General features: G+C 43.3%; 1 protein-coding gene across 2 annotated transcripts in view; it reads right to left on the minus strand.

The window, feature by feature from the left end:
* The window catches only part of dna2 (DNA replication helicase/nuclease 2), a 112,064-nt gene that overhangs the window by 61,501 nt on the left and 23,388 nt on the right, over positions 1-27,175 (minus strand). For both annotated transcript variants that reach the window (XM_072557995.1, XM_072557994.1), the window contains exon 8: positions 13,322-13,439. In XM_072557995.1, coding sequence (XP_072414096.1) covers positions 13,322-13,439 — 118 coding nt within the window. The remainder of the gene's footprint in view (positions 1-13,321; positions 13,440-27,175) is intronic.

Genomic DNA, 27,175 nt, shown 5'->3' on the forward strand with positions numbered 1-27,175 from the left:
AAGTTGAGGGTGGTAAATGACTTAGGGAGATGGTGAGGAAAGAAATCAATCTGAGACTGGTACAGTTGAGAACAGAAGCGAGTCAAACATTCAGGGCAGGTAGGGACAAGGTAGGACTAATAAATTAAACTATATTTATTTCAATGCAAGGGGTCTAACAGGGAAGGCAGATGAACTCAGGGCATGGTTAGGAACATGGGACGGGGATATCATAGCAATTACAGAAACATGGCTCAGGGATGGACAGGACTGGCAGCTTAATGTTCCAGGATAAAAATGCTACAGGAAGGATAGAAAGGGAGGCAAGAGAGGAGGGGGAGTGGAGTTTTTGATAAGGGATAGCATTACAGCTATACTGAGGGAGAATATTCCTCGAAATACATCCAGGGAAGTTGTTTGGGAGGAACTGAGAAATAAGGAAGGGATGATCACCAAGGTGCAAAACTTGACTTACTCTTGGGAAATAAGGGAGGGCAGGTGACTGAGGTGTCAGTGGGGGAGTACTTTGGGGCCAGCGACTATAATTCTATTAGTTTTAAAATAATGCTGGAAAAGGATAGACCAGATCTAAAAGTTGAAGTTCTAAATTGGAGAAAAGCCAACTTTGACAGTATTCGGCAAGAACTTTCAAAAGTTGATTGGGAGCAGATTTTCGCAAGTAAACAGCTGGAAAATGGGAAGCCTTCAGAAATGAGATAACGAGACTCTAGAGAAAATATATTCCTGTTAGGGTGAAAGGAAAGGCTGGTAGATATAGGGAATGCTGGATGACTAAAGAAATTGAGGGTTATGTTCATAAAAAGGAAGTATATGTTACGTACAGACAGGACACTGAGTGAATCCTTAGAAGATTATGAAGGAAGTAGGAGTATACTTAAGAGGGAAATCAGGAGGCAAAAAGGGGACATGAGATAGCTTTGGCAAATAGAATTAAGGAGAATCCAAAGAGTTTTTACAAATACATTAAGGACAAAAGAGTAACTAGGGAGAGAACAGAGCCCCTCAAAGCTGATTGGGAGCAGGTGTTTGCAGTTAAAGGGACAGCTGGAAAATGGGAAGCCTTCAGAAATGAGATAACAAGAGTCCAGAAAAAGTATATTCCTGCGCCTCAAAGATCAGCAAGGTGGCTTTTGTGTGGAGCCGCAGAAAATGGGCGAGATACTAAATGAGTATTTTGCATCAGTATTTACTGTGGAAAAGGACTTGGTAGATAAAGAATGTAGGAAAATAGATGGTGATATCTTGAAAAATGTCCATATTACAGAGGTGGTGGTGCTGGATATCTTGAAACGCATAACGGTGCATAAATCCCCAGGACCTGATCAGGTGTACCCGAGAACTCTGTTGGGAAGCTTGGGAAGTGATTGCTGGGCCTCTTGCCAAGATATTTGTATCACCGATAGTCACAGGTGAGGTGCTGGAAGACCAGAGGTTGCCTAACGTGGTGCCATTGTTTAAGAAGGGTGGTAAGGACAAGCCAGGGAACTATAGACCAGTGAACCTGACGTCGGTGTTGGGCAAGTTGTTGGAGGGAATCCTGAGGGACAGGACTGATGAGGGAAGGACTGATTAGGGATAGTCAACATGGCTTTGTGCATGGGAAGTCATGTCTCACAAACTTGATTTGAGTTTTTTGAAGTAACAACAAAGAGGATTGATGAGGGCAGATAGGTAGATGTGATCTATACGGACTTCAGTAAGGCGTTCGTCAAGGTTCCCCATGGGAGACTGGTTAGCAAGGATAGATCCCACAGAATTCAGGGAGAACTAGCCATTTGGATACAGAACTGGCTCAAAGGTTGAAGACAGAGGGTGGTGGTGGAGAGTTGTTTTTCGGACTGGAGGCCTGTGACCAGTGGAGTGCCACAAGGATCGGTGCTAGGTCTACTACTTTTCATCATTTATATAAATGATTTGGATGTGAGCATAAGAGCTATAGCTAGTAAGTTTGCAGATGACACCAAAATTGAAGGTGTAGTGGACAGCGAATAAGGTTACCTCAGATTACAAAGGGATCTTGATCAGATGGGCCAATTGACTGAGAAGTGGCAGATGGAGTTTAATTCAGATAAATACGAGGTGCTGTATTCTGGGAAAGCAAATCTTAGCAGGACTTATATACTTAATGATAAGGTCCTAGGAAATGTTGCTGAACAAAGAAACTTGGAGTGTAGGTTCATAGGTACGTGAAAGTGGAGCCGCAGGTAGATAGGATAGTGAAGACGGCGCTTGGTATGCTTTCCTTTATTGGTCAGGGTATTGAATACAGGAGTTGGGAGGTCATGTTGCAGCTGTACAGGTCATTGGTGAGGCCACTGTTGGAATATTGCGTGCAATTCTGGTTTCCTTCCTATCGGAAAGATGTTGTGAAACTTGAAAGGATTCAGAAAAGATTTACAAGCATGTTGCCAGAGTTGGAGGAGTTGAGCTACAGGGAGATGCTGGGACTATTTTCCCTGGAGTGTCAGTGACTGGGGGGTGACCTTATAGAGGTTTACAAAATTATGAGGGGCATGGATAGGATAAATAGACAAAGTTTTTTCCCTGGGGTGGGGGAGTCCAGAACTAGAGGGCATAGGTTTAGGATGAGAGGGCAAAGATATAAAAATGGGGCAACGTTTTCACACAGAGGGTGGTACGTGAATGGAATGAGCGACTACAGGAAGTAGTGGAGACTGGTACAATTGCAACAATTAAAATCATTTGGATGGGTATATGAATAGGAAGGGTTTGGCAGGATCCTGGCCTGGTGCTGTTCTATTCCAGCCTCGGGCGAACTGTGCGTGGAGTTTGCCATTCTCCCAGTGTCCGCGCGGGTTTCCTCCGGGTGCTCCAGTTTCCTCCCACAGTCCAAAGATGTGCAGGGTAAGTGAATTGGCTATAAGCGCTCAGGGATGTGTAAGTTAGGTGCATTAGTCATGGGAAATGTAGGTATAGGGTAAAGGGATGGGTTTGTGTCAGATACTCTTTGGAGGGTTGTTGTGGACTTATTGGGCCAAGTAGCCTGTTTCAACACAGTAGGTATTCTATCTAGAAAAGTGTGAGATGACACACAAATAAGGCACAGGAATACATGACGACTGATAGGATCCTGGAAAACACCAGGAATCAGAGGGACTTTGGTGTGATTGTACACTGGTCCCTTAAGGTATTGGGGCAGGTGGATAAAGTGGTTAGGAAGGCATACGCTAGCATTTAAGAGCAGGGCTGTTACACTGCAGCTGTCTAAATATTGGTTGGACCACAACTTGATTGTGTACAGTTCTGGAATCCACATTGTAGGAGGGATGTGATTGCACCGGAAATTTACTCGGGGAAGAGCTTTAGTTAAGTGAAAATGAAGCAGAGGACACTGAAGGGGGGTCAGGGTGGAGGGTGGGGGGAAGAGCATGATTGTAGATACTTAAAATTCTAAGGGGCATGCATAGGAGAGACAGGAAGTAACATATCCCCTTGCTGTCGAGATCAAATATCAAGGGCATAGATTTCAGGTAAGCAGATCAGAGGATGGTGAGATTCTGGAACATTCTGCCTATAACAGTGGCAGAGACAGAAACCCTCATAACGTGTTAGTAGTATTTAGATGCGCATTTGCAATGCCAAGGCATACAAGGCTGGAAGATCAGATTCGAGTAGTTAGGTGCTTGTTTTTGACTGACTCAGACTCAAGGAGCTGAAGGGCATTTTTTGGTGCGGGAGACCTCTATGACTATATTACTCAATGTAAGGTGATAAAAGTACTGTAAAAGAGCTAAAGTTAAGCCTTAAAAAGGTTTCCAAAGACCTGGTAAGGATTTTGCATTGCAGCAGTAGTATCTGGAGGGAAATAAGGTCGACAGCATTAATTATTCTTTAAACGAAGAACTGACAAGTGTCCTCAGCAACCACATAGTTAATTTGGAGTTCGATGAGCTGGTGAACTCACTGTGCAGCATCCGCAATACCAAGATTGCCGTGATGTGGAGTTACCAGTGTTAGACTGGGATGGATAAAGTTAGAAGTCACATGACATTAGGTTATAACCTAACAGGTCTATTCGAAATCACTGCTCCTTCGTTCACCTGACTTTTAAAGATTGTTGTGCACAACTTGTTCAGTAGGATGGTCACATCACAGGTAAAGACTGAACAGGCAGAAAAGAGACCAAGCAAAGTAGAAAAAGGCAGGTCATACAGCAGTGCCCTATGTCTGTCCCCTTCTCTGATATGTTCAGAGTTGCAGAGGGGGCAGACCTCTCAGTGGATAACTGCAGAAGTTAGGTCCGTGGTACCATGGTTGGCTCTGATGAAAGAAGAGAAAGAAGAATGACCAAGTTTTGGTAATTGGAGATCCAATAAGGGCAACTGAGACATTTCTGCTGCCAAGAGAGAGAGACTCCAGAATGGTATGTTGTCTCCCTGTTGCAATGGTCAAGGATGCACTGGAGTGGCAGCAAAGTATTCTGAAGGGACAAGGTAAAGAACCAATGTCCATGTACATATCCAGATATGAGGGATTTGTCCTGTGAAGAAAGATTAAGCAGTTTAGACCTATACTTCCTGGAGTTTATATACTTTAGTTAAATATCATTCTTATAAGATACTAAAGGGAATAAAATAGACATAGAAAAGTTGTTTCCTCACGTGATGCATTCTAAAAGAAGGAGGTCAGAATTTTAGGAGAAGGGGTAGCAGATTTAAAAGAGTTGAAGAGAAATTACTTCTCTCAAAGGGCCATGAATCTGTGGAATTCACACCCTAAGAGTACAGTGGATGATGGATCATGGAGTCAACTTAAGGAGAAGACAGAGAGTTAAAGGGGTATGTAGAGTGGACAAGAAAGCAGAGTTGAGGTTGATAGGAGAATGGCCATGATCATATCAAATTGTGCAGCAGGGTCGAGTGGCTGAATTGTTTATTCTTGTTCCTGGTTCTAATGTTTTTACATTGGTATCAATAACATTTGTTATTAAAAAGGATGAGATTCTAAAGCAGAATATAGAGAGTCAGGATATATATTAAAAAGTAGGATCTCCACGGTACTGAGATTACTATCATGAATGACACTAGCAGCATATACCATATTAATATGTGGCTGAAGAAATGGAGTAAGTGCAAGGAATTCACATTCCTGGGACATTGTGACTAGTTCTAGAGAAGGAGGGACCTGTACAAGTGGTATGGGTTATTTCTGGACTTAAACTAGAATAGCAGAGGGATGGGAATCTCAGCAAGGATACAGAAAAAAAAAGAGAGAGAAACAAAGATAGAAACCAAAGAAAAAGGCTAGAAACAAAAGAGGAAGGCAAAAAAAAAATCAAGGGAGTCATTGTGCAAAAGCAGATGGAGTTCAATCTGGATAAATAAGAGATATTACATTTTGGCACACAAAACAAGAGTAGGGCTTACTTAATTAATGGTAGGGCCTTGGATAATGTTTAAAAATGTGTTGCTGGAAAAGTGCAGCAGGTCAGGCAGCATCAAAAGAGAAGGAGAATCGACGTTTCGGGATTTCAAGAGTAGGGGGCACATTCTTAAGGTGAAGTGAGAGAGATTTAAAAAAGACATGGGGGCAAATTTTTTTTTTTTTTTTACAGAGGGTGGCTCATGCGTGGAATGAACTTCCTGAGAAAGTGGTGGATGCGGGTACATTTAGAACATTTAAAAGACATTTGGATAGATACATGAAAAGAAAAGGTTTGGAGGGATATGGGCCAGGAGTAGGCAGGTGGGACTAGTTTAGTTTGGGATTATGTTCAGCATGTTCGGGCGGCATGGTGATTCAGTGGGAGCTAGCACTGCTGCCTCACAGTGCCAGGTACCCGGTTCGTCTCCAGCCTCAAGAATTTGCACATTCTCCCTATATCTGGGTGGGTTTCATCCCACAGTCCAAAGATGTGCTGGTTAGGTGAACTGGCTATGCTAAATTGCCCATAGTATTCAGGGATGTGTAGGTTAGGTGCAGTAGTCAGGGAAAATATAGAGTAATAGGGGAAGGGAATGAGTTTGAGTTGGTTACTCTTCGGAGACCTCTTGGGCCAAATGACCAGTTTCCACACTGTAGGGATTCTATGGACTAGTTAGACCAAAAGGTCTGTTTCCATGTTGTATGGCTCTATGACGAACAAAGTTAAACAGACAAGTTAAAGGCCTGTGTCATTACATGCAGAGCATTCAGAATAAGGTAAATGAATCAGCACTGCAACTGGATATAAATCGTCATGATGTACTTGCAATTATGGAGACATGGCTGCAGGGTGATCAATGATGGGAACTGAACATCCAGGGGTACTATTTTGGAAAAAACATAAAAAGGGAAAGGATATGGAGTAACATTGAAAAAGGCAAATGCAACAGCTAGAAAAATTGGCTTGAAAAATCTGTGTTAAGTGGAAATAAAAAACTTCACAGGGCAGAAAATATTGTTGGCGCTGTCTGTAAGCCCCCAAACAATAGTGGAGATGCAAGAGAAGGGTTTAAGCATAGATGAAGGGTACAACTGCAATGATGGATGACTAATTTGCATATAGACTGGACAAACCAAATTTCCAACGTAACGTGCAAGGAGATTTCCTGGAGTGTATACTTTATGACTGTTTAGATCAATACAATGAGGAATCAACCAGAGAACAAGCTGTTCTGGACTGGGTACTGCGCAACGAGAAGGGATCGACTAACAACCATGTTGTGTAAAGTCCTTTGGGGAAGAGCAACCCTATGATAGAATTCTTCATTAAGATGGAGAGTGAAGTAGTCAAGTCTGAAACTCGGGTCCTGAGACTAGATAAATGGAACTATGAGTCACGAGTTAACAAAGGATGGATTGGAAAAACCCTGCTAAAGAGATTGATGGCGGCTTGGCAATGGCTCATACTTAAAGAACATGTGTATGAATTACAACAATTATTCATTCCTGTCTGGTACAAAAATACAAGAAAATGTGGTTCAACCATGGCTTTCAAACAAATTAGGGATAGAATTAGATTCAAAGAGGAAACTTACAAAATTGCCACAAATGCATCAAGGCTGAGAGTATTTCAGAATTCAGCAGATGATGATAAAATGCTTAAGAGGCCAGTGGACAAAATTAAAGCACATGGGACAAGAGGTAACATACTGGCTGGGTTGACAATTGTTTTACAGACAGAAAACAGTGAGAACAAAATGGGTGTTTTTGAGAGTGGCAGATAATAACTTGTGTGTATTGCAAAGATCAATACTTGGGTGTCATCTATTTATGATATATATAGATGAGGGAACCAAATGCAACATTTCCAAGTTTGCTGATGACAACTTTAGAACTCTGTACTTTCAACCCTAGCCTATTTTAATGCATCCCTCTCCCTATCACTTTACCATTGATGGTTGTGAATTCAGCCATTTATTCTCTTGGTCTGGAACTTCCCACCCAAGCTCTTCCATTTTCATACCTCGTCTTTTTTTTTAAAATCTTGGCGTAAGCTTTGGTCATCACTTCCACACCAATCCCTAATTTCCCATGTTATATCTCAATGTCCAATTTTGTTTCATAATACTTCTGCACAGACTTGTGAGAAAGATGGCGGCATGGTGGCTCAGTGGTTAGCACTGCTGCCTCACAGCACCAGGGTCCCAGGTTCAATTCCAGCCTTGGGCAACTGTCTGTGTGGAATTTGCACATTCTCCCAGAGTCTGCGTGGCTTTCCTCCGGGTGCTCCAGTTTCCTGCCACAGTTCAAAGGTCAGGTGAATTGGCCATGCTAAATTGCCTATGGTGTTAGGTGCATTAGTCAGAGGGGAATGGGTCTGGATGGGTTACTCTTCGGAGGGTCAGTGTGGATTGGTTGGGCTGAAGGGCCTGTTTCCACATTGTAGCGAATCTAAATAAAAATGATGCTTGGGAGGTTTAAGGTGATTTAAACAAGTTGAATGAGTGGGCAAACACATGGCAGATGAATACAGCATGGCTAAACTTGAAGTAATGCACTTTGATGTGGAAAACAGAAACAAAGATTATTATTTAAACGGTGATATGTTGGGAAGTATGGATGTATAAAGGGATCTAGGTGGTGCTTATGCATCAGTAAATGGAAGTAGACAGGCAGAACCAGCAAGTAATTAAGAAGGTAAATGCTGTATTGGGCCTTGATTGCAAGATAATTTAAGTTCCGACATAGGGATATCTTAATGCAGTTATACAGCACCTTGGGGAGACCACATCTGGCGTACCACTTGCAATTTTGGCCTTCCTATCTAAGAAAGGATATACTTGCCACAGTGGGACTGCAGTGAAGATTCAACAGACTGATGTCAGAGTTGGTGGGACTGTCCTATGGATTGGCTCAACTTGACCTATGTTCATGAAATTTAAGAAGAATGAGAGGAGATCAGATTGAAATGGTTATAATCCTAACTGTCCTGGAAAGGGCCTGTTACCCAGCATGATTTTCCAGGTTTAGAAGTCTAGAACTGTTATACAGGATAGATTATTGAGATTCTAAGTGAGAAAACATTTCTTCAAGGAGTACTGTGGTATTCACTACCACAGAAGACTGGAGATCAAGTCAATGAATATAATCAAGAAGGAGATGGATTCTTTCTGGATTTCAAAAGCATCACGGGGTTACGAGGAGAATGCAGAAATATAGCATTGAGACACATGATTGGGCACAATCATATTGAATGGTGAAGCATGCTTGAAAGGGCTGAATAACCTACTGCTGATTCTAATATCTACGTGCGCTGCACATTATATAGCTTTATATTTCCTTGTATAGTCAATGATCACTTAACAAGAAAGTAAGAAGTCCCCAGCTTCTGGCTCCTCAAGATTCTGTCCTCTGTGATATTTATTTAAATCTACTTTGATAACTTGATATGGAAATCAACTTTTCAAAATTGATATCAAAACAGAAACAATAAAACAACAGTAAATCAAGGATCAAGAAAAGCAAACTATTAGACAGTTAAACAACAAATCAAAACTTAACACTTGTCAACATGGACTAAGAGATGAGATAATTTATGACTTTTTCAATCAGTCTGAATTATAGAGAAATTAATAATACATTTTCAATACTTAGTAATTTAGCAACTTAGTCAAAACGTAACAAATGTACAAAGCCAGAAAAAAAAATCAACAAAATTAGTTCTCATTTGAGCAGGATCAATTGTAAGGGATAAATTTAGGGGCTTCAATTCTTTATTTTGCAGTAGAGATAGGCTTGTTAACTAAAAACTGTGGCCTATTCCTGCTCAAAATTCACATATAATTTATCAAATATTAAACAAGAGAAATCATGAGAGAGAGCACAGAACATTGTAAATTAGTATAAGCACAACAAAGTTAGAATCGCTTAGAATAATCTACCAGGCAGGACTGGAAACTAGTTCTTCATAATACAGAAGGCTGTTTTTATTGAGGAGTTTGATGGGGAGATGAACCATGAAGTTCATGAATAAAAATGTGCAGACCTTTATGACTGTGGATTTATTTCCTGAAAACATGTTTTTATGTAATCTGGCAGGATGAGTAGAGGAGATGAATATTATTTAAACATAGAAAGACAACAAAGTTGCTGCATGCAGGGATTTGGGACTCGTGTATAAATCAAAAAAGACTTGCATACAAGTTCACAGAACCATAAAATCACACAGTAAAGAGATCCTTCAGCACATCAAATCTGTACCACCAAAAACATTGTACTTACCTACACTAACCCCACTTTGCCAAGTTAGGAAAGTTCAGCAGGCAATAGGGAAGGAAAATGGAATAGGGGCCTTTATATCAAAAGGGAATGAAGTCAAATAGGGAAGTCTTGTTAAAACCATACAAGGCATAAGTTAGACTATACCTAGAATACTGAACAGTTTGGGCCCGTTACAGATGAGAAATGGCACTATTTTGATTGGAACAACACATCCATCCTAGGACAAGCCAAACAAAGATACGTACGAGAATTCCTAGAAGCATGGTATTCTAGGAAATGTTCACTGGCATTGGAGGTAGTCTAAAGATAGTCCAATCATTCAGTTGATCCCAAGTATGACAGAAAGAGCACATACTCAATGGAATTTCAGAGAATGAGGGGTGACTTTATTGAAACGTACAAAATCCCTAGGGAGCTTGATGGAGTAGATGCAGATGGTTGTTAGTAGGTTTTGAGAAGATTTGTAGCTCAGGTTGAAGTTCTTGATGTAAGTTTCCTCACTGAGCTGGAAGGTTCGTTTTCAGACATTTCGTTACCATACTAGGTAACATCAGTGAGCCTCTGGTGAAGCACTGGTGTTAATGACCCACTTTCTACTTATGTGTTTAGGTTTCCTTGGGTTGGTGATGTCATTTCCTGTGGTAATGTTATTTCCTGTTCTTTTTCTCAGAGGGTGGTAAATAGGGTCCAAGTTAATGCATTTGTTGATAGCATTTCAGTTGGAATGCCATGTTTCTAGGAATTCTTGGGCATGTCTCTGTTTGGCTTGTCCTAGGATGAATGTGATGTCCCAGTCGAAGTGGTGTCCTTCCTCATCCATATGTGAGGATACTAGTGAGAGTGAGTCATGTATTTTTGTGGCTAGTTGATGTTAATGTATCCTGGTGGCTAGCTTTCTGCCAGTTTGTCCAATGTAGTGTTTGTCCCAGTTCTTGCAAGGTATTTTGTAAATGATATTAGTTTTGCTTGTTGTCTGTACAGGGTCTTTCAAGTTCATTAGCTACTGTTTTAGTGTGTTGGTGGGCTACCATGGTGCCAAGAAATCAGAGTAGTCTGGCAGTCATTTCCGAGATACCTTTGATGTTGGGGAGTGTGGCTAGGGTTGCGGACGGATTTTGTCTGCTTTTTGGGTTTGTTGCTGAGAAATCGGCTGACTGTATTCATTGAGTGTCCATTCTTTTTGAATTCGCTCAAATAAACTGCTCTGCCAAACATCGAACCCAAGCTTTGGGTCCACTATGTGGATGACACCTCTGTCATCACTAAACAAAACAAATTAGAGGAAACTTTCAAGATCATCAATAATATCCTTACTGGCAAAAATTCACTGAAGAGGAGGAAAACAACAAACTGCCATGCCTAGGTGTCACAGGAGAGCAAACAGCCAATGAGGAACCTCAAACCAGTGTCCACAGGAAAACACATATGGACCAAGTACTGAACTACAGAAGCAATCATCCCAAAACCTACAAACTAAGCTGCATTAGAACATTATTTCAACAAGTTACCACACACTGCAGCACAGAGGAACTATGAAGAGCAGAGGAAAGTCACCTATATGGTGTACTCAAAACGAATGGATACCCAATGGACACAGTCTGTCGATTTCTCAGCAACAAACCAAAACAAGCAGATAAAACCCGTCCGAAAACCCTAGCCATTCTCCCCTACGTCAAAGACATCTCGGAAATGACTGCAAGACTACTCAGATCTCTTGGAACCATGGTAGCTCACAAACCCACAAACACACTAAAACAGCAGTTAATGAACTTGAAAGACCCTATACAAACAACAAGCAAAACTAATGTCATTTACAAAATACCTTGCAAGAACTGTAACAAACACTACATTGGACAAATGGGCAGAAAACTAGCCACCAGGATACATTAACATCAACTAGCCACAAAAATACATAACCCACTCTTAATAGTATCCTTACACACAGGTGAGCAAGGACACCACTTCAGCTGGGACAACGCATTCATCCTAAGACAAGCCAAACAGACACGCATGAGAATTCCTAGAAGCATGGCATTCCAACCAGAACTCTAACACATTGACTTGGACCCCATTTACCACCCTCTGAGAAAAAGAACAAGAAATGACATCACCAACCCAAGGAAACCTAAATACATAAATAGAAAACAGGTTACTAACACCAGTGCTTCACCGGAGCCTCACTGACTATGTTACCTAGTATGGTGACGCAACATCCGAAAACTGACCTTCCAGCTCAACGAACAAATTTACATCCAGCATAGGGTTATTTCCCGTGAGAGTGTAAGACCTGAGGCATAAGGAGTCAAATATTTAAGACAGAGATGAGAAGGAATTTTTCTCCCCAGAGGGTACTAAATCTTTGGAACTCTTTCTTGTAGAGGCTGGGTTAAGTATAATCAAGGCAAAGACACACTGATTTCTAATCCGAGAATTTTATTTTACTTTTAATAAGGGAATCAACAGCTATCAGAAAAAGGCAGGAAGGTAGAGTTCAGGATGATCAGATCAGCCACGATCTCACCAAATGCAATGGGATAAATGGCCTACTTATGTTCCTATGTTTTATGGTGTTATATTATGGGGCTAGTTTTTTTTAAACCAGTCACTTCTAATTAGCTTTGAAGGTGGGACTCTAATGGGTAAAGAGCTTATACTCTGACTGCTGTGCTTTTCCAGCACACTTTTTGACTCTAATGGGTGTTGGGCTCCCTGGCTCAACTCTAATTATCCCTACCTGATTAGATAAGTAAAGCATATGCGTCTGTCACTACAGGCACATTGTAGCCCCATGTCAGTTTCTTAGCACTAAATCTACATTGCATCTGTGTTTGTGCCATGATACCTAAAGACTTTTCCCTGTTAGTTTTAACTCTGCTTCAGTTGTGAGCAGAAATCTGGTATCTCACCAAGTTTAAATTAACAGAATGAATGTCTGTAGACCAAACATCCAAAATTAATCACAGGAGAGCAGTACCCTCTTACCACAACCCACAATCCTGAGCTCTTCCCAGCAACAGGATACTCTGTCAGTGATTCAACACACTTTGCATCGTATCATTACTCTCTGATACTGAGGCCAAATACATTATGCAACCATTACTCCAGAAGTCAGCAACTTTAGCAGAGATAAAATTGGGCTATTCCAGTCATTGGACACAATGCTACACCACACATCCACCCTCAGTTCTTTTCAAGTCCTTAACTATTAACACTTAATGCTTCCATTTATGACAGGCTACTATTACCTCTCATCCTCTTTTGCTGATTTTATTTGTCTCCTGTCAAGGATAGTAGCTTACTTCTTCTAATTTCATGGACAGCTTGGTCAAGCAGCCAGTGGTCAGCTGGAAAAGCCATCATGGTTAAGTCCACAATGTCCCTGATCTCTACAGTTGCCTTTCAAGAGCCAGGCTATTGGATGGTGATTTGAATCCCCAACTGCTCAGACCAATTCTTCCCATACAGTGAGCCTACTACAACAGAAGAATTTCCAACGGACGTAAATAATCTAGATGACCAGGTCTGATTAAAGCCCACACACCAACTGGATACCTGAGCTCTGAATGCTAGCTCCAATTACATTTGAAATAGCACACATTTAACACCTCTCAAATGCTACAGGCCCAGTTATCTTTTAGCTGAAATTCCACAATACCTCTTCTGTCCATATGATTGCCTGGTACTAGATGCATGGCACCTGTTTTGAGATACAGGAGAAATCCAGCTTCAGGATCTTCCCTGCGTTCCTGGCTCAGCAAGGTGTACAGAATTACCTGAAAGAAAGAAGTGAAAATTTACCTCTGTTTATTGATTTTCATAGTTGACAAAACATTTTTTTCAATTCAGTCATTGGATGTGAATGTCACTGGCTGGCCTTGAGAAGGTGGTCATAAGCTGAGTTTCTGAACTGCTATATTCCATGTGCTGTAGGTTGACCCAACAAAGTCCAAGGGTTTGATCCAGTAACAGTGATGGAACGGCAATATATTTCCAGGTAAGGATGGTGAGTGGCTTGGAAGAAACTTACAGGTGGAGTTCCCATGTACCTGCTGTCCTTGTCCTCATAGATGGAAGTGGTCATAGGTCTGAAAGATGCTGCCAAATGATCTTCAGAGAATTTCTGCAGTGCATTTTGTAGATAGCACACACTGTCGCTACTGAATGTTGGTGGTGGAGGGAATGGATGGTTGTGAATGTGGTGCCAATCATGCAGGCTGCTTTGCCCTGGGTGGCATCAAGCGACTTGAAAGTTGTCACAGCTGAACCCATCCAGGCAATTGGGGAGCATGCCATCACACTCTTGACTTGTGCCTTACAGACGATGGACAAGCTTTGAAAAGACAGGTAGCAAGTTGCTTATCACAGTATTCCCGGTCTCTGACCTACTCTTGTAGCCACCATGGTTATGTGAGTTGTGTTAGTTGAGTTCTTGGTCAATAGTAACCCCCAAGGATGTTGATAGTGGAGGATTCAGAAATGGTAACACCATCGAATGTTAAGGGATGGTGGTTAGATTGTCTTTTATTGCAGATTGTCTTGCATTCTTGTGGTGCAAATGCTACTTGCCATTTTTCAGCCCAAGCCTGGATAGTATTCAGATAGTGCTAAATAAGCTTTAAATTCTCATAGTACAAATGTTTATATTTACTTCATAAACATTAAATTTCAGAAGTTTAAAGGGTGATTTTTAAGATAAGAAGATGAACAGATAAAGCAAGAAGTAGGTTAAGAACTAGAGAGTACAGTCTAAAAGAGGCACACACGTTTCAGAGGGAAATTCTTTTTATTCATTCATAGGATGTTGGTGACCAGCACTTACTGCCCATCCCTAATTGCCCAAAGTGAATCGAAGAGTCAATCACATTGCTGAGAGTCTGGAGTCATGTCTAGGCCAGACCAGGTAAGGACAGCAGATCTCTTTTCCCAAAGGACACAGTGAGCCAGTTGGGTTTTCTAACAATCAGCAATGGTTTAAAGACATTAGATTCTTAAATCCAGATTATTATTGAACTTAAATTCCGTCATCTGCAGTGGCAGTATTCAAACAGAGGTCCCCAGAACATTACCTGGGTTTTTGAGTTGAGCAAATATTACCACTAAATCATCTTCTACCCTAATTTCACACAAAAACCAGAAGAGGTTTGAAAGTCTGGCAACTGATAATCAATTAGTTGTCGATTTTAAAACTGAGATTGGTAACTCTTACCAAAAAGTATGAAGGAATACAGACAAAAGAAAGCAAGGTTAAGGGGGTATTCAATGAAGAGACAAGAAAGAAGGAAAGAGAGATACAATAGCCTGTGAAGTGGCAATTCGAGTAAGATATTGGAATAATAAAGTTTAAGCATCTGCAGGGAACCATTCAGTTAACTGGGCAGTTTCAGTGCTGGAGATGCTACAGTTCTAAAGTCAAAGTGATCCAAATCTCATCGGAATCCCACAGATCTCTCTGAAGCAAGATCTTGAGATAGCAATGAGAAACAAGAACCACAGTTTAGTTTTGTTCATACCTTACTAGTGGGGAACCTAGTATCTCCCTTTATCTGAGGCTGGAGTGTCCAAGACAATGCCAGCAAGCTCCTGTGCCTGGGCCCATACATTATATTCTATTGCCAGTCTCCATAAACGTCTCTTTGTAGTTGATGCCTTACCTCCACGGGCTGCCTGATTGGGAAAAATTGCTCCTCCACCAGGAGATATTGATCAATAAGTGGGTAAAGTTTAAATATTGAACTAGAGATGAAAAATGGGTGCAAGATGTGCCAAATTTGGGAATCAATGTAACACTAGTTCCAAGCCCAACTTCAGAGTGGGTAAGGTGACTTGCTAAACATCAAATAACTGTCTGTGACAGATGTACATAAGATGCCCAAGACCCATTTTAGACTTTGTTAAATTGGCCACAGCGGAAAGAAATGAAGAATTTTCAGTGCCCCTATTCCTTGAACTCTACCCCCCCAACACATCTACAGAAATGGGAAAACTACTTGAAGATAATGACTATAAATGACTGAAAGAAAATGAATTCCAGATTATGCACCCAAACAGGGACAACACCAAACTCCAACTAAGTTAACTCAGGAGAGTGGGAATTGTGGATGATTCCACAGATAAAATACAGTAAAAATAATGCAATGGCAAAGATCAGGAGTTTCTGCAAAAGATCCAGACTATTTTCCTCTTAATATATTCCAGCACAAGAAATGAGACCCTGCTGGATTTTGGAAATAAGACAAGTAACAAGGATCTCACTAATAGCAAGCAGTATGCAACTGAAATCAAAATTATAAACACAGAAGATGACAAAAATCTTCAAAAAGTTTAAAAGGGAACCAGCCTAGACAAATCTGAAAGCCACAAAATGGCAAATAGGGTTGAACCATCTCCTAAAAGGAGAAAATGAGTCTGCAGCAAAACCTGGAGTTCTTCAGATTAATGGAGAAGTAAATGACACATAAACATGCCTGTAATGAAGTGTCTAGTGAGATAATTGAACAGTGGAGGACTTTCAAATCAAGTTTTCAAAGTACTCAGTAAAAATATATACCAGTGAAAAGGAAGGACTGTAAGAAAAATGGTAATCTGCCATGAGTGTTTAAGAAAATAAGAGAGGCTATCAAATTGAAAGAGAAGGTACATGAAGTGGCCAAGATCAGCAGGAAAATAAAAGATAGGGAAAGCTTTAAAGGTCAACAGAACACCACAAAAGGAAAGCTATAAAGTAAAATAGATTATGAGAATAAACAAGCTCAGAGTATAAATACAGATAGCAGAAGTTTCTACAAATATATAAAATGAAAAAGAATGGCTAAACATTGATCCTTTCAGAGACGAGAAGGGGTGATTTAGTAATGGGATATGAGGAAATGACGGAGGCATTGAACAGATATTTGTGCCGGTCTTCACAGTCGAAGACATGAATGACATGCCAGGAATTGACAAAGACATGAAGGTAGGTGATGACCTGGAAACAATCATTATCACAAAAGATAGAGTGTTGGGCAAGCTCATGGAGCTAAGGGTAGACAAGTCTCCTGGCCCTGATGGAATGCATCCCAGAGATGGCAGGAAAAATAGCAAATGCACTTCGAGAATCAGAATCTTAGAGACGTACTGCACAGAAACAGACCCTTCGGGCCTACTCGTCCATGCTGGCCAGATATCCAACCTAATCAAGTCACATTTGTCAGCACTTGGTCTACATCCCTCTAAAACCTTCCTATTCATTAGATTAGATTAGATTACTTTAGATTAGATTAGATTAGATTACTTACAGTGTGGAAACAGGCCCTTCGGCCCAACAAGTCCACACCGCCCCGCCGAAGCGTAACCCACCCATACCCCTACATCTACCCCTTACCTAACAACTACGGGCAATTTAGCATAGCCAATTCACCTGACCTTCACATCTTTGGACTGTGGGAGGAAACCGGAGCACCCGGAGGAAACCCACGCAGACACGGGGAGAACGTGCAAACTCCACACAGAGAGTCGCCTGAGGCGGGAATTGAACCCGGGTCTCCGGCGCTGTGAGGCAGCAGTGCTAACCACTGTGCCACCGTGCCGCCCACACATGTACCTATCCAGATGCCTTCTAAATACTGTAACTTTATCAGCCTCCATCACTTCCTCTGGCAGCTCATTCCATACATGCACGACCCTCTGTGCGAAAAAGTTGCTCCTGAGGTCCCTTTTATATCTTTCCCCTCCCACCCTGAACCTGTGCCCTCTAGTTCTGGACTCCCACACCCAGGGAAAAGTCCTTGCCCGTTTCAGCGAATTTTGATGGAATGAGGTAGGAATTTGCAGAGGTTGATTCAAGTAGCTTGTGTGCAAGTGAAGGGGCCTCCAGCAAATGGAAGGCCTTTAAAAATGTGATAGCCAGGTTCAAGGTCAATTTGTTCCTGAGAGGGTGAAGGGCCAGGTTAGCAGGAATAAAGAAACCTGGATGACAAGACATATTGAGGCTTTGACTTGAAAAAGGAAGGATGGCTCTGGTACAGGCAGCTGGGTTCGAGGGAATCCCTGGAGTAGACAGAGAATACGAGAATTTACTGAAGTAGGAAATCAGGAGGGCAAAAAGGTTGGATAGCCTTGGCTGGGAAGATTAGGGTGAATCCAAATTTGGAGATGCCAGTGTTGGACTGGGGTGTATAAAGTTAAAAATCACACAACACCAGGTTATAGTCCAACAGGTTTAATTGGAAGCTAGTGTGCTTCCAATTAAACCTGTTTGACTATAACCTGGTGTTGTGTGATTTTTAACGGTGAATCCAAAGTAATTCTTTAAGTATATTAAAGAAAAAAGAATAACTAAAGAGAGAATAGGACCTCTCAAGGTCCAAAGTGGACATGTTAGTGTAGAACTGCAGGAGATAGGAGAGGTCCTCAATGAATATTTCTCCACTGTGTCTACCATGGAAAAACACAAGACGACATGGGGACATTCGGGGTGATATCTGGGGACAGTCCATATCACAGTGGAGGTGATGTTGGACATAGAATGTATGAAGGTGGAGAAATCTCCTGGTCCTGACCATTTATATCCAAGAATACTGAAAAAGGCTACAGAAGAAATTACTGACATTTTTTGCATCATCAGTAGCCACAGGTGAGGTCCCAGAAAACTGGAGGGTAGCAAATGTTGGGCTCTTATGGAAGAAGGGCTACAAATAAGAAACCTGGGCTCTATAGACCAGTAAGTCTAATACTTTTAGTAGGTAAGTTACTTGAGAAGATTGTGAGAAAGAAAATATACATGTGCATTTGGAAAGACAAGGTTTGATTAGGAGTAGTCAGCATGGCCTGGTCAGCATAGGAGATCAAACCGCACAAATTTGAGAGAGTTCTTTGATTAGATTAGATTAGATTACTTACAGTGTGGAACAGGCCCTTCGGCCCAACAAGTCCACACCGACCCGCCGAAGCGCAACCCGCCCATACCCCTACATCTACCCCTTACCTCACACTACGGGCAATTTAGTATGGCCAATTCACCTAACCTGCACATCTTTGGAATGTGGGAGGAAACCGGAGCACCCGGAGGAAACCCACGCAGACACGGGGAGAATGTGCAAACTCCACACAGTCAGTCGCCTGAGGCGGGAATTGAACCCGGGTCTCTGGCGCTGTGAGGCAGCAGTGCTAACCACTGTGCCACCGTGATGAAGTGACCAGAAATGACTATGGCAGCATGGTAGGTGTAGTCTATAAGGATTTCAGCAAGGCCTTTGAATCACAGATGTACAACACAGAAACAGATCCTTCAGTCCAACTCATCCACGCTGACTAGATATTCTGAACTAATTTAGTCCCATTTGTTAGGACTTGGCCCACATCTCTCTAAACCCTTCCTATTCATTTACCCATCCAGATGCCTTTCAAATGCTGTAATTGTACCAGCCTCCACTACTTCATCTGGCAGCCCATTCCATTCATGCACCACTCTGAGGCAAACTTGGCCCTTTCATCCCTTTTTAAATTCTTCCACCCCTCACCTTAAACCTATGCCCTCTTGTTCTCAATTGCCCTACCGCAGGGAAAAAACCTTATTTATTTATTCTATCCATGCCCCTCATGAACCTCCATGGTGTAATCCTTCAGCATGCAACACTCCAGGGAAAACAGCCTCAGCCAATTCAGCCTCTCCTTATGGCTCAAATCATCCAAGTCTAGCAACATCCTTGTAAATCTTTTCTGAACCCTTTCAAGTTTCACAACATCCTTCCAACAGGACGGAGACTAGAATTGCACACAGTACTCCAAAAGTGACCTAACCAATGTCATGTACAGCCGCAACAGGACCTCCCAACTCCTATACTCAATGCTCAGACCAATAAAGGAAAGCATACCAAATGCCTTCTTCACTATCCTATCTACCTGCGACTCTACTTTCAAGGGGCTGTGAACCTGCACTCCAAGGTCTCTTTGCTCAGCAACAGTCCCCAGAACCTTACCATTAAGTGTACAAGTCCTGCCCTGATTTGCCTTTCCAAAATGCAGCATTCACATTTATCAAAATTAAACTCCATCTGCCACTCCTCATCCCATTGGCCCATCTGGTCAAGAGTCAAAAAGTGTGGCAGTGGAAAAATGCAGCTTGTCAGGCAGCATCCGAGGAGCAGGAGAGTTGACATTTCGAGCATAAGCTCTTCGTCAGGCTTCACTTTCTCCCATCTGATCAAGATCACGTTGTACTCTGAAATAACCCTCTTCGCTGTCCACCCTACCACCAATTTTGGTGCCATCTGTAAACTGCCCCTCCTAAAGAACATAGAATGTTACAGCACAATACAGGCCCTTCGGCCTTCAATGTAGCGCCGACTGTAGAACCAATCTGAAGCAGATTTATCCTACACTATTCCATTTTCATTCACATGTTTCTCCAATAACCATTTAATTGCCCTTAAAGTTGGCATGTCTCCTACTGTTGCAGACAGGCCATTCCACACCTCTACTACTCTAAGTAAAGAAACTGCCTCTGAGATCTGTCCTATATCTATTACCTCTCAATTTAAAGCTGTATCCTCTTGTGCGAGCCATCACCATCTGAGGAAAAAGGGTAGACAGTGAGGGCCTTTCTAACCCTCTGATTATTCCTCTATGTCTCAATTAAGTCACCTCTCAACCTTCTCTCAAATGAAAACAGCCTCAAATCTCTCAGCCATTCCTCATAAGGCCTTTCCTCCATACCATACAACAACCTAGTAAATCTCCTCTGAACCATTTCCAAAGCTTCCACATCTTTCCTATAATGCGGGACCAGAACTATATTCAATATTCCATGTGCAGCCATACCAGAGTTTTGTACAGTTGCAACATGACCTTGTGGCTCTGAAACTCAATCCCTCTACCAATAAAAGCTAACACACTATATACCTTCTTATCAACCCTATGAACCAGGGTGGCAACTTTCAGGGATCTATGTACAGAGGAACCTCGATTATCCGAACGAGATGAGCAGGCACTATTTTGTTCAAATAATTAATTATTCTGTTCATTGATTTCCTCTGGGGCTCAGAGTTTTCTGTGAAGTCTGCTCCCCTTTCAGGAGACAAGGCAGCAACACAATGTGCGCGAGTCCCTGCCTCAACCCCATCCACTCCCTCCCCGCTCCCACCCCCGATCCAGCCCGCTCCCTCCCCACCCCACTACCTAGTCCGCTCCCTCCCACCTCCCGGCTCGCTCTCGCCCCACAACACGCCCGCTCCCTAACCCCCCGCCCCCAAACCCTGTCCACCCACAACGTTGCCCGCTCCTTCCCCACCCCCTCCCCCAGATGCCCGAACCCTGTCCACTCTCTCCCTACACCCAACCCCATCTGCTCACACCCTGCCACCCGTCCAACACCTTCCCCCCCCCCCAAACGCCAACACTGCGTCCCCATCCATCCGCACCCACTGTCCAACCCCTGTCTGTGCCTCCGCCCAACCCACCCTCCATCTGCCCTCTGGGGTAGCCAGACTGTATACCAACAGCAAGACTGCTGTTGCCTTTGTGGAGTAAGTCTCAACTTTTTGACAAGTTCCCACTCTGCCGTGTACAGGACAAAGTTGGAGAGAGACTATCTGGGGAAGCAGGGGCGGGCAGTGGGGGGTGGGAGGTTAGGGTTCACCCTTGTGTAGAACTCCAGGGAAAGTGTAGGGGAGAGAGACAGCAGGAGGTCAGTCATTTGGAGGACTGCATTTGAGAGAGCAGAGTTCATTTTTAATCATTATATCTGTAAACAAAAGACATGATCAGGGTTCAAACAGCTCTTTGACCTAATGTTTCTATTGGGACCTTGAGATCCCCTTTGGATAATCCACTATTCAGATAATTGGTATTCGGATCATCAAGGCTCCTCTGTACATGGACACAGATCTCTCTGCTCACCTACACTGCCAAGAATCTTACCAGTTGCCTAATACTCTATTCCTGGTGCTCCTTCCACAATGAATCACCTCAACTTTTCCACATTAAACTCCATTTTCCACTTCTCAGTCCAGCTCTGCAGTTTATCTAGGTCCCTCTGTAATCTGCAACATCCTTCAGCACTATCCACAACTCCACCGACCTTAGTATCATCCACAAAGTTACTAATCCATCCTTCTGTGCCCTCACCCAGGTTATTTATAAAAATGTCAAACAGCAGTAGACCCAAACAGATCCTTGCAGAATGCCACTAGTAATCTCCTACGTTCACATCCAAATCGTTTAGATTAAGCTCTGCTAGAAGGTTAGATCACATGGAATCCAGGGCGAGCTGGCAAATTGAAAATACAATTGGCTTGAATGTAGGAAGCAGAGGATAATAGCAGAAGGATGTTTATCAGACTGAAGACGTATGGCTGGTGGAGTGCATCATGTGTTGGTGCTGGGCCCATTGCTGTTTGTTATCTATATGAATGATTTGGATGAGAATGTACAAGGCATGATTAGTAAAAGGCATGACACTAAAATAGGCAGTATCATGGACATTGAGGAAGGTTACCAGAAATTGCAGCAGGATCTTGATCAGCTGGGTAAGTGGGCCAAGAAATGGCACATGGACGTTAATACAGATAACTGTGACACCTTGAAATTTGTAAAGTCAAATCAAGGTAGGAATTTCATGGTGAATGGTAGGATCTTAAAGAGTGTGTAGAACAGAGGGACCTTGGAGTTCAGGTGCACGGTTCTCGGAGAGTGGAGTCCACAGTTAGAATATAGAACATAGAAAAATACAGCGCAGTACAGGCCCTTTGGCCCTCGATGTTGCGCCAATCCAAGCCCACCTAACCTACACTAGCCCACTATCCTCCATATGCCTATCCAATGCCCGTTTAAATGCCCATAAAGAGGGAGAGTCCACCACTGATACTGGCAGGGCAATCCATGAACTCACGACTCGCTGAGTAAAGAATCTACCCCTAATATCTGTCCTATACCTACCATCCCTTAATTTAAAGTTATGCCCCCCTTGTAATAGCTGACTCCATACGTGGAAAAAGATTCTCAGGGTCAACCCTATCTAAACCCATAATCATCTTGTACACCTCTATCAAGTCACCCCTAAACCTTTTCTCCAATGAAAACAGCCCCAAGTGCCTCAGCCTTTCCTCATACGATCTTCCTACCATACCAGGCAACATCCTGGTAAACCTCCTCTGCACCCGTTCCAGTGCCTCCACATCCTTCCTATTGTATGGCGACCAAAACTGCACACAATACTCCAGATGCGGCCGCACCAGAGTCTTATACAACTGCAACATGACCTCAGGACTCCAGAACTCAATTCCTCTACCAATAAAAGCCAGTACGCCATGTGTCTTCTTCACCGCACTACTTACCTGGATGGCAACTTTCAGAGATCTGTGTACATGGACACCAAGGTCCCTCTGCTCATCCACATTAGCCCAGTACCCCATCTTTTTGTTACTCATACCAAAGTGAATCACCTCACACTTAGCCACATTGAACTCCATTTGCCACCTCTCTGCCCAGCTCTGCAGCTTATTTATATCCCGCTATAACCTGACACATGCTTCCTCACTGTCAACAACTCCACCGACTTTCGTATCATCCGCAAACTTGCTCACCCAACCTTCTAGCCCCTCCTCCAGGTCATTTATAAAAATGACAAACCGCAATGGTCCCAAAACAGATCCTTGCGGAACACCGCTAGTAACTGCACTCCAAGATGAACCTTTACCATCAACTACTACCCTCTGTCTTCTTCCAGCCAGCCAATTCCTAATCCACACCTCCAACTCACCCTCAATGCCATACCTCTGTATTTTTTGCAATAGCCTACCATGGGGAACCTTATCAAACGCCTTACTAAAATCCATATACACCACATCTACCACTTTACCCTTGTCCACCTCCTTAGTCACCTTCTCAAAAAATTCAATAAGGTTTGTGAGTCACGATCTGCCCTTCACAAAACCATGCTGACTATCCTTGATCACATTATTCCTATCCAGATGTTCATAAATCCTATACATAGAACATAGAACATATAGAACATAGAACATAGAACATAGAACATAGAACAATACAGCACAGAACAGGCCCTTCGGCCCACGATGTTGTGCCGAACTTCTATCCTAGATTAAGCACCCATCCATGTACCTATCCAAATGCCGCTTAAAGGTCGCCAATGAATCTGACTCTACCACTCCCACGGGCAGCGCATTCCATGCCCCCACCACTCTCTGGGTGAAGAACCCACCCCTGACATCTCCCCTATACCTTCCACCCTTCACCTTAAATTTATGTCCCCTTGTAACACTCTGTTGTACCCGGGGAAAAAGTTTCTGACTGTCTACTCTATCTATTCCTCTGATCATCTTATAAACCTCTATCAAGTCACCCCTCATCCTTCGCCGTTCCAACGAGAAAAGGCCGAGAACTCTCAACCTATCCTCGTACGACCTACTCTCCATTCCAGGCAACATCCTGGTAAATCTTCTCTGCACCCTCTCCAAAGCTTCCACATCTTTCCTAAAGTGAGGCGACCAGAACTGCACACAGTACTCCAAATGTGGCCTAACCAAAGTCCTGTACAGCTGCAACATCACCTCATGACTCTTGAATTCAATCCCTCTGCTAATGAACGATAATACTCCATAGGCCTTCTTACAAACTCTATCCACCTGAGTGGCAACCTTCAAAGATCTATGTACATAGACCCCAAGATCCCTCTGTTCCTCCACCTGACCAAGAACCCTACCATTAACCCTGTATTCCGCATTCTTATTTGTTCTTCCAAAATGGACAACTTCACACTTGGCAGGGTTGAACTCCATACCTTACAATTCTCTCTAAGACTTTGCCCACAACAGAAGTGAGGCTCACCAGCCTATACTTACCAGGGTTATCCCTACTCCCCTTCTTGAACAAGGGAACCACATTTGCTATCCTCCAGTCTTCTGGCACTATTCCTGTAGACAACGACGACATAAAAATCAAGGCCAATGGCTCTGCAGTCTCCTGCCTTGCTTCCCAGAGAATCCTAGGATAAATGCCATCAGGCCCAGGGGACTTATCTATTTTCACCCTTTCCAGAATTTCCAACACCTCTTCCCTACATACCTCAAAGCCATCCATTCTAATTAATTGTGACTCAGTATTCACATTGGCAACAATGTCCTGTTCCTGAGTGAATACTGACGAAAAGTATTCATTCAGTGCCTCCCCAGTCTCTTCAGCCTCCACACGCAACTTCCCACTACTATCCTTGATTGGACCTATTCCTACCCTAGTCATTCTTTTATTCCTGACATACCTATAGAAAGCCTTTGGGTTTTTCCTAATCCTACTAACTAAGGACTTTTCATGTCCCCTCCTTGCTGCTCTTCAGATCCTTCCTGGCTATCTTATAACTCTCAATCGCCCCAATTGAACCTTCACGCCTCATCTTTACATAGGCTGCCCTTTTCCCTTTAACAAGGGATTCCAATTCCTTATTAAACCACGGCTCCCTCACAAGACCCTTTCCTCCCTGCCTGACAGGTACATACTTATCAAGGACACTCAATAGTTGCTCCTTGAACAAGCTCCACATATCGATTGTGCCCTTGCCTTTAAGTCTACTTTTCCAAGCCACGCATCCTAAGTCGAGTCTCACCACATCATAATTTCCCTGCCCCCAGCTATAAGTCTTGCCCTGCAGTGCACACTTATCCCTCTCCATCACTAGAGTAAAAGTCACCGAATTGTGGTCACTGTCCCCAAAGTGCTCACCTACCTCCAATTCTAACACCTGGCCTGGTTCGTTACGCAGAACCAAATCCAGTATGGCCTCACCTCTTGTTGGCCTGTCTACATATTGTGTCAGGAAACCCTCCTGCACACATTGGACAAAGAGCGACCCATCTAACGAACTCGAGCTATAGCTTTCCCAGTCAATATCAGGAAAGTTAAAGTCCCCCATAACAACAACCCTATTACTTTCACTCTTCTCCTGAATCATCCTCGCAATCCTTTCTTCTACGTCTGACTATTAGGAGGCCTGTAGAAAACTCCTAACAAGGTGACCTCACCTTTCCTATTCCTAACCTCAGCCCAAACTACCTCAGATGGCGAGTCTTCATCCATCGTCCTTTCCACCGCTGTAATACTAGACAGGGTAGCGAAGACAACTTTTGGCATACTGGCCTCCAGTCAAGGCACTGAGTATAGAAGTTGGGAAATTATGCCACAGTTGTGCAGGATGTTGGTGAGGCCTCACTTGGAGCATTGTGTTCAGTTTTGGTCTCCTTGCTACAGGTAGCATGTTATTAAACTAGAAAGAGTGTAAATAAAATTTATTACAATGATGCCAGGACTCAAGGGTCTGAGTTACAGGAAGAGGTTGCACAAGCTAGGACTTTTCTCTTTAGAGCATAGGAGTCTGAGGGGGGATCTTATGAAAGCGTACAAGATTAAGAGGCATGGATAGGGTGAATGCAGTCCGACCTTTCCTCATGGTTGGGGAACCAAGGACTGGAGGGCATCAGTTTAAGGTTAGAGACAAAAGGTGTGGTGCTGGAAAAGTAAAGCCAGTCAGGCAGCATCTGAGGAGCAGAAGCGTGGGCATTTCAAGCATAAGCTCTTCATCAGGAATGGGAGACGGGGGGGGGCCCACAGGGGTTGAGGGGTAGGTAGCTGGGAATGCGACAGGTAGATGAAGGTGGGGGGGGGGGGGGGGTGATGGGTGGGTGGAAAGGAAGATAGACAGGTAGGACAGTTCAAGAGGGTGGTGCCGAATTGGAGGGTTGGATCTGAGATAAGGGGAGGAGAAAGCAGGAAACTGGTGAAATCGACATCGATCCGGAGTGGCTGGGGGGTCCCAAGGCAAAAGATGAGGTGTTCTTCCTCCAGGCATTGGGTGGCTAGAATTTAGCAGAGGAGGCGACACAGGACTTGCATGTCCTCAGAAGAGTGGGAGGGGAAGTTGAAGTGTTCGGCCACAGGGCAGCAGGGTTGTTTGGTGCATGCATCCCAGGAACGCGAGGGGCAACTGTGGAGATCAACTTCCCACAACTCTGACCTTGAACCACCCCCCCACCCTGGTCCTTACCTTCTAAACCCACCAGCCTCTGGATACAATGCATCATCCTCTGCCATCCTCTTCCCACCCCCACCACCCACTCCTGGCATCTTTTCTTGTGAGGGATGTAAAACCTGTGTCCACACCTCCACCCAAGGCCCCAAAGGATCCTTCCACATCCAGCAGAGATCTTCTTGCGCCTCCAAACACCTCATCTACTTAGTCCGTTGCTCTCATTGCAGTCTCCTATTCATTGGGGAGACAGGACTCCAACTTGCGGAACATTTTAGAGAACATCTTTGGTACACACGCACCAATCAACCCCACGGCCCTGTGGCTGAACACCAACTCCCCCTCAAACTTCGTCAAGGACATGCAAGTCCTGTGCCTCCTTCCCCCCACCAGACATCACCCCACTCCCATTCCTGATGAAGAGCTTATACTCAAAATGTCAATTCTCCTGTTTCCTCAGATACTGCCTGACCAGCTGTGCTTTTCCAGCACCACACTTTT

The sequence above is a fragment of the Chiloscyllium punctatum genome, chromosome 38, assembly GCF_047496795.1.
Source record: "Chiloscyllium punctatum isolate Juve2018m chromosome 38, sChiPun1.3, whole genome shotgun sequence".
Taxonomy (NCBI): domain Eukaryota; kingdom Metazoa; phylum Chordata; class Chondrichthyes; order Orectolobiformes; family Hemiscylliidae; genus Chiloscyllium; species Chiloscyllium punctatum.